General features: G+C 32.6%; 1 protein-coding gene across 1 annotated transcript; it reads right to left on the bottom strand.

Moving 5' to 3' along the window:
- Positions 1-1,774: 1,774 nt before the first annotated feature.
- LOC149172635 (serine carboxypeptidase 1-like) lies at positions 1,775-7,548 on the bottom strand. The gene is made up of 14 exons (XM_089427762.1): positions 7,360-7,548; positions 6,656-6,801; positions 6,097-6,173; positions 5,728-5,850; positions 5,537-5,639; positions 5,272-5,309; positions 5,024-5,122; positions 4,742-4,822; positions 4,420-4,629; positions 3,957-4,025; positions 2,734-2,855; positions 2,474-2,587; positions 2,211-2,256; positions 1,775-2,054 (listed from the first exon to the last, which is right to left on the bottom strand). The coding sequence occupies exons 1-14, from the start codon at positions 7,530-7,532 to the stop codon at positions 1,971-1,973; spliced, it is 1,485 nt and encodes a 494-aa protein (XP_089283888.1). The 5' UTR covers positions 7,533-7,548; the 3' UTR covers positions 1,775-1,970.
- Between the last annotated feature and the right edge of the window lie 850 nt (positions 7,549-8,398).

Below are 8,398 nucleotides of genomic sequence, written 5' to 3'. Positions count from 1 at the left end.
CCTTTTTCAATTATTTATATTTTATTTTTATTTCTGACCTTTTTTCAGTTATTTATATTTTACTTCTAAAAATGAAAAGATATATAAAAAATAAAATAATAAAAGTTAATAATAAAAGAATCTTTATTTTATAGTTATTTGTTTTATCCTATATAACGGAGAAACTGTATTCTATCTTTAAAAACATAAAAGAGATGTTTACTTAAAAAAGAGTTAAGGTAATTAAAAGTTAAAAATTTGGAGAATTTCTATTTTATCTTTTAAAAAAATAGGAGAGATGCTTAGGTAAAAAAAAGTTAAAGTAATTAAAAGTTAAAAAATCTCTATTTTATAGTTATGTATTTTTTTCTAATTTAATAATTTTTATATAGATTTAAATTTTTGAGTTGATATATAACATTTAAAAAAGTTATTAATAAATAAAATATATTGAAATCTAAATAAAAAAAAATTGTATGAGACTTAAATTTTTAAATTTTTTATAATTAAAATATTTTAATGGTGGATTATTTTATGAGATGTTATATTTTTTAAATAGGTTTAATTTTATTTTAATTCTGAATTTATAATAAATCTAAATGAATAATTTCTTGATGTAAAAACTATTTTAATATAAATAATATTGGAGGAAAAATGACTTTGATTAAATAATAATGGAGAAAGATTGAGCAAATCCAGAAGCGTTTTATAATTTATAACCTAAAAATTAAAAGTAATACACCCTATCCTATTCTCCTTATAGAAGTAGGTCTTTCTCCTATTGAGAGCCTAGCTATGCTCAGGTTTCTGATGTACAAGCACAAGCACAAGCTCAATAACATAGACAATCATAGACTTCCTAAGCTAGCTTTAAATTCCAGCCAAAACCACCTAAGGCTTAACCGAGGATGGCATAAGGACACAAGGGCCTGGTTAAACTATTGGGAGATCAATGAGAATGATGCTTTGCAAAACATAAATAACATTAAAGATATTGTTACTTCTAAGTTCAAAGAAAAATTGTCGTGTGAGAAAGATTTAGCGTCTAAAAGAAAATTAAGTTATTATAAGAGGGTCATCAACCCCACCCTTGAAGATCAAAAGTATCTCTCTATTTTAACTAGCTCAAAGAAGAAAATTAATATAGCAAAGATTAGAACGAATTCTCATGATCTCCATAGTGAAACTGGCCGTTGGGCAGTTCCTAAAACCCCATGGATAGAAAGGATCTGTCATATTTGTGAGAATAGGAGCATCGAGGATGAAAACCACTTCCTCTTAGAGTGCCCTGCATACAATCACATTAGATCTCAATTTCACAACCTTTGTTACAATACTGACCTTCCTAGCCTTTTACAATGCCAAAATTATAGTGAAATCGGGAGGCTTATCTCCAAGCTTTTTGAGCATAGGAATAAAATCTTAAATCAAAATAAATAATTTGTCTTTTTAGGTCCGATAGATCATTATTTGGTTTCAGCAGACGTTAACCATCATCATCATCATCATAAACTTATAAATCAGTTTGATAATTATAAACATATAAATCAAAAGGAAAATGAACCTGCACTAATATATAATGCATATTAGACATTATATTATTTGTAGGTGATTATGAGTTTGTGAATTATTTTTCTTGATGAGTTGAAAAAAGACACAACCTAGTAACTTGATGTGGGAAACGTGCTTATGAATTTCTGAATTCTTCATTCTTATTTAGTAACTTCATGTGGGAAACATGCTTATGAATCTCTGAATTCTTCATTCTTATTTAGCTAAAGGTACATATAATTAGCAATGACCTAGCTTTGACATTTCTCTTTAGAAACATCTAGTTGCACTTTACAATCAAACTTATTTGAGTTACAGATAGAAAAGTTTTTGATAACATTCCTGCAAAGTTTGTAAAGAAATAAAAATAAAAATAACACAAAGATATAAGAGAAAACTGAAGAATAATGCAAAACACTATTCAAATTGATGTTCTCAATTTACAAACGTTCTTCTGAGATCCATCTCTGGAAGATCACAAATGCTTGTCTAGGCTTGTATTCTGGAACTGTGTGTCCAGCTCCCTACAAAATGTTGTGCAAATTATTAGCTATTCCACACATAAAATGGATCGATCATCCTCCATTTTCTTCTATAATGTGAATCAAAACGAGGAGAAAAAATATTTCATCAAATTTCTTAAAACATCAAATGATATGGCAAAAGTTTCGAATTTTTACCTTGACTGTCGCAAAGGTTAAGTTGTTCTCATATAACCTCGTGTATCTGCACACAAAATGGATCCAACATCAATGTCTCTTTTGTCTCTTTCTTTAAACAAGTGTCCCTATTACTGAACGATAAAGTAGTGAAGGTTAGATATTTAAAGCATAAGGTAGAGGAGGGTTCTTTTCTGAAGAAACATGTTATATCCTTTTCAAAAATATAAAATATACAGTTAAGTTTTGAATGAAGTTGTAAGAGTATGAGCTCCTCGCCTTACCCTGCAACTTGTTCGTCCACCCACCAAGACCTCCAATCATCAAGTATTGCATAGTTCAATGATCTGATCCATGCTTCGGTTCCAACGAATGGTACAACCATATCCTGATCACCACTGTCATGACAAGAAAGCCAGTTGAATACGATGGTAGACACTTTAAAGATCATGCACGATAATTCTACCTCCATAAGCCTTATTCAAAGTCATAACAAAATATGAATACTAGCATAGATACTTAAACTATATTCGTATGAAAGAACCTGTAGATTAAAGCTCGATAGCCCTTTTGGGTAAGATTGCGATGATATTCAATTACACTCGAAACCTGATAGTCATATTTAAAGGCGTGTGTGCACCTTACCCACTTTCCAGTTATCTCTTCCTGCATAAAAATAAGATAAATTAACATCCCCATAAACTTTCTCATTTTTTCCTGGAACAAATAAATATAAATTTTAACATCAGAAGGTTACAATGTGAGTGATTATGGAATAGCAATAAAAGGCATGATAGTTGTCACAATAATAATTGAAAATTCTGTGTATAGAAGTTTTTATTTCTAATCTTCTTAGATATGGGCTATATTAGCAATTAACCATTAACCACATCAATGAAGTTACATTAACCACATCCATAGGCTACATTAACCACATATTTATCTCTATAAACATTTGGTAGATCAATGTTAATATAGATCTATAATAATACCTTTTTGAAGTTACAAAGCATAAATATGTGCCAAAAACTATGACCACTCTAAAATATAATAATTTACAGTAAAAAATTAAAAAATAGAATTTTGTATTACTAATTGTTTTGAAATTGGTCTATACAAATAGAGATTGCTCAATACTAATATATATGTATAAATTAATGGAGTTGTTTATAATGCGACTTTTTGGAGATTCCGGTGACAGAATCCCGCGGAAGAAGTTGAGGTTAAATTGAGGTTAAATCTTGATTTGTTGCATTTAAAATGGTTTTTTAACTACATATTTGGATTCAGCAGCCTGGAAAACCCCTGGGACGCTTTGATTGTGCAGAAACTATGTATCAAACTTGTGATTCCAATAAATTGCTGCCAGAATTTGACCAAAAAAACCCACCAGAAAGACATTCAAAAAATTGCATTATAGACAACTGCTAAATTAATATATATATATATATAGTTTAGTTATAAATTCATAACATTCAAAATTTTATATATATATATATATAGATATAAGACTTTTGGATATAGATCTATTTATTTTAGTTGTAAATTCATGACATCTTTGTCGATAAGAATATATATATATATATACATGAAATGACTTCTGGATCAAAACAAACACTGAAACTTTTAGTAAGCAATAACTTCAAAAGCCAGAGCAGTATAAATGGCATTATTCAAACTAAATCAGTTTCCTGCCATTCTAAGCACGTGAAAAGACAGGAGGACAGGAAGGATAGTAATTAGCAAGGACTAGGTTAAAGTGGATACCGATTGAGCATGGATCGCTTTTCTGACCTGCGGAATATTTGCCCAAACGTCGGAAAGATAATATTTGTCCTGTTTTGCAATATGAAAGATTTCAACTATAAGAAATGCAATTATCGAAAAAAGTTGAATGAAATAGGTAACTTTACACAAAAACATTAACTATTACAAGAAGGAAAAAGTCGGATGCCAATATTTAACTTTACAAAATCAAAATCCAAATCCAAAACTTTTACTGTCCTTCACTGGAAAACAAGCAAAAAAATTGTGAATTTAATAATTTCCTTCTTAAATCCAGTTGGAAAGCCTGATATACACAACACATACAAAGGACGTCCTCCTCTTTTATTGGATATGTCGGTTGTCAAAAGCGTAAAAGAAAATACTGAACGCAAATTTGCTATACTGCAAATAAAACAAGTTTCGAGTACATAGCGTGAGGAGCAGAGGACCTATAGCACTTTACCACAGCAGGGCATTGCCTATCCTGGTAAGCATGTTGTGGACGAACCGCCAGACTAGAGATTCTGCTCCTTGATCCAACAACCTGATCAATTATTTCTAATTTTTCGTACCTCTTGGTTAGGAGTTTTTGACTACGTATGCTTTCCGGCTTCTCAGAAAGGGGGTAACAAAGGGGTTCAAGAATATTGCCATGGTTGATTCCCATCAAAACCTGTTTTTCAAAAGACCAAATCAGGACTAATTTGCAAGGAATAATGTTAAGTCCTGAATTTAGCAAAATCAACTGTTGTGATAGAAGTTAGGAAAAGGACTACAAGGATTACCTTCGACACTTCTAATAGGTTTGATTCACAAGAAGCATTGGTGGAATACAAATAGCTACTATTGCAAGCCTCCTTTACTGCCTGCAGAAACATAAGTATGTAGAAGTTCTATATCGAACAGCTGCTGAAACGCCAACTGATTTACATTCTCTAAACATTAGAGTAAACAACTCGTAACTAGGATTTGAATGGCATCCCTGGAACTAGCATCTGTCTATGGAGAATATATAAATTGTGCCTATGATTTCATGGTCTCTTATTTTAACGTTGCAGGGTACACACCTGGTATAATTCGTCAGAAATAAGTCCCTTTCCATGTGCAAAAGGCACCTGTGAGTTGTCAAATACTTCATCTGCGTCCCCATTTCCAACCAGATAACCCTGAAAAACTAGCCATGCAAGAAGTCAGACCATGAGACCATCTAGTAAAATTCCTAACGAACATAACGCTGTTCATAGTCACCAACATATTTTGGAGAGGCCTGAATCAAGAAAGCTATGAATTTCAATTATTAGCAAAGAGTTTTGACCTTAATGTTCAAGGTTGGTTTAATACCTGCTTCATTTCCTGTCATAGAAAAGAAAAAGAGGTTGCAACGGTCAAGCATCAAAGTATCAATCATAAAGCAAATTGTATTAAGAAAAATACAATGTCTAGAACATATGTTTTCCTGAAATGCAACCTCAAATCAACTTATAGGACTCCTGCTGCCATAAAGAAATCCCAGCCTATTCCAAAAACAGAGAATCCAAGAAGTCAACTGAATAACAAAACATGGGTCGTGTGTGCTTTACCATTTACTATTTCCTGTACCACCATTGGAATATTAATACCACAATAAGATTCCCCTCCGACATAAAATGGATTAGATAGAAACTCAGGGAATGCTTCAAACCACTGCATCCAAGGTTATAAACTGTACTGAGATTCACAAAAATCTATACACTTGTAAAATATTTTTTTGTAGCGTGATAGAACTGAAAACCTTTATGAGGAAAGTATGTATATCTGAAGCAGCCTTAAAATCTCCAGTCATGTAATCTGTAGCTGTATTGGAGTAAGAAAAACCAGTCCCAACTGGAGAATCAAGAAAAAGAATGTTGGAGACCTACATGTGCAAAACCATTCAAGGTTAATCCATTACAATAAAAATTTGCACATTCAATGGCATCCAAGTTAAGTCAAAGTTGGATGAGAAACAATTTAAAAGTTGATAACAGAGATGCTTTATCAGTGACATAATCTAGTATGCTCACTTGACGAATGTTTGAAAGAGGAAAGAAAAATTTGGTGCCCTAATTGGAAACATTTCATCATAACCATAGTGGCAGAGGCAGGAGCCTTGAACGCCAACCTTAGTCCAAGAGTGTGGATTGGGGATGAGCGTGGGCAAACTCCCAGAATTGTTACTGAGATCAAAACTCATTGGACCTGCAATAGGAGAAAAACTTTGGGATAAATATTAGAAGATCTCTATCATTTTATTTTACAAATTTCTAAAAATCACTATTATGTTCTGTTCTTCTCTAAACAAGGATTGCATCAAAATAGCCTCCCACCCTGCCTAGCCTTGCAAGTCTGGCAGGTGCATTATCTTTTCACGATCAATGCTGAACATTGAATAGGTAATGTTTCGATGAAATCCATAATTTATCGATTTCCGTTATTCTTTGGTTTACAATGATATCTTAGTATTGCATAAGCCTAATTATAACAGCAGTTGACTCGGTTTTGGGTGCCAATTCCAACAACATGGGTAAAAGTGAGCTTACAGTTAGCCATTTGAACAAGCCGTTCCCATGGCCAGATTACACAATTTGAAAACTTAATATGTACAAGATCAAAATTCATTCAGTAAATAGCAACTTTGAGCATTGAAACAGACAATAAGAGCAAGAATTCCCATAGCTGACCAATCTCATAGACAAATCCAGTGAAACCGGTGCAACCAGGACCTCCCTCAAGCCAAAGAAGAAGTGGATCATTTGCTGGATTACTTTCTGACTTCACAAAATAGTAGAAAAGTTCTCTTCCATTGGCCTCACTAACTGTCACATACCTGCATGAATATGAAGAAAACACAAAGACTTTCATGCAGTTAATTGGTCATCCAATAGAATATAAGAGTGGTAGAATCACATCTTTAAGCACTCCATATAACAATTTTCGCTCCTACTCTTTTACATATTTTGAACTCTCCATGCAACAATTTTGACTCTAATATTTTTTAGCTTCAATTGTTACCAAATTTATCAAGTATCCAGAGAAATTAAACTAACTCTGTCCAAACATATTCACAGTCTGTGCATAACAATTAGAGATCTGTATATCTTTTATGTTTTTCTGTCTTTCTTTGTCATATAAGCATGCATTCTACAAGCTATGAACTCTTTGGTTATGTTCTTAATCTTTGCATAAATACACAGCTAATTGTTTATTTACAAACAGGAGCAAATTCATGCATGCTATTTTTGAACATGACTGTGTTAATGAATAAATATTCTTTCCAGTGAAAGATCTGGCACTTTGAATTTGTTACTTTCAACTATTGTTACATTTGAACATGGACTTTATTCATGAATAAATATACTTTACCTTGGATAGATATGACACTTACCCAGTATATATCTCATAACTATTATTGCCATGATATCCTGGAAAGGACTCCACTCTGGCATTTGCAGGTGCTGCCTTACAATTCAGCTGAAGTGAGGTGATAATCAGAGATATAATTACATGGGTAGTGAATAAATTAACCACAAATTGCATGGACTTCGTCAGGGAAGACATTGTTATGGAAATACACCCAACCTCACTTCAATTAAGAAGAAAACGCTGTGTGTCTATACATATATATTTCTCGAGTGCACTTCTAATAGGCCTCGAAATGCTTTCATATATATGGACAGTTCATTAAAGACAGCGATAATTCTTATTTAAAATAATTCAATTATTTTTATAACTCATTTGAACATTTAAACGGTGTGTGTCCATACATATATATTTCTCGAGTGCACTTCTAATAGGCCTCGAAATGCTTTTATATATATGGACAGTTCATTAAAGACAGCGATAATTCTTATTTAAAATAATTCAATTATTTTCATGACTCATTTGAACATTTAAAGATTATGTCAAATCGTATGTATCTCTATCAGTGTGAATATGCTCAGGCTAAGTCAACATAATATTTTCTGCATTGCCCCTTCAGGATCATCAAACGTTATCTTCTCTATCTGCCATTCATTTCAGCCCGCCAGCCGGTGTAAAGACTTCTTGTTGTATGCATGTAATGCCTGGAAAATAGCATCCACGACCATATCCTGGAGGTTATCTGATGGCCGATTTTCTGAATATTTGGCAATTGGATGAACAAGGATATGGGCGCGGTAAAAAATTTAACTGTTTTTATGTCAGTCTGCAATCCAGATAAAACACTTAGTCAAAAATTTAACTGGGCCTCCACATATTTGGGAATGTGCACATATCTGAGAATGTGCAATCGAAATAAAAAATGCGGTTAAATATTTAACTGTTCTCTAAATATTCGGAGAATCTGCAATTGAGATACCATACAAGGGTGACCGCAAATCCAAAAGTGAGAAGACTAATTAAGTTGTTGGAAAGAGGATCCACAGTTGGATATTTATGCCATG

This window comes from Pinus tabuliformis, chromosome 4_2 (assembly GCF_031772625.1).
Source record: "Pinus tabuliformis cultivar Carrire ecotype Pingquan chromosome 4_2, CPIR1, whole genome shotgun sequence".
NCBI classification, from domain to species: Eukaryota; Viridiplantae; Streptophyta; class Pinopsida; order Pinales; family Pinaceae; genus Pinus; species Pinus tabuliformis.
Note: the sequence above shows the minus strand (reverse complement) of the source record. Positions and strands in the feature narration are given on the sequence as shown.

Coding starts and splice junctions, on each gene's coding strand:
- LOC149172635 (XM_089427762.1), bottom strand. CDS start 7,532: ATGTCTTCCCTGACGAAGTCCATGCAATTTGTGGTTAATTTATTCACT. Junction 5,310..5,536: donor GGTACAGGAAATAGTAAATG/GTAAAGCACACA, acceptor TTTCTATGACAG/GAAATGAAGCAGGTATTAAA. Junction 4,630..4,741: donor ACCTATTAGAAGTGTCGAAG/GTAATCCTTGTA, acceptor TTTGAAAAACAG/GTTTTGATGGGAATCAACCA.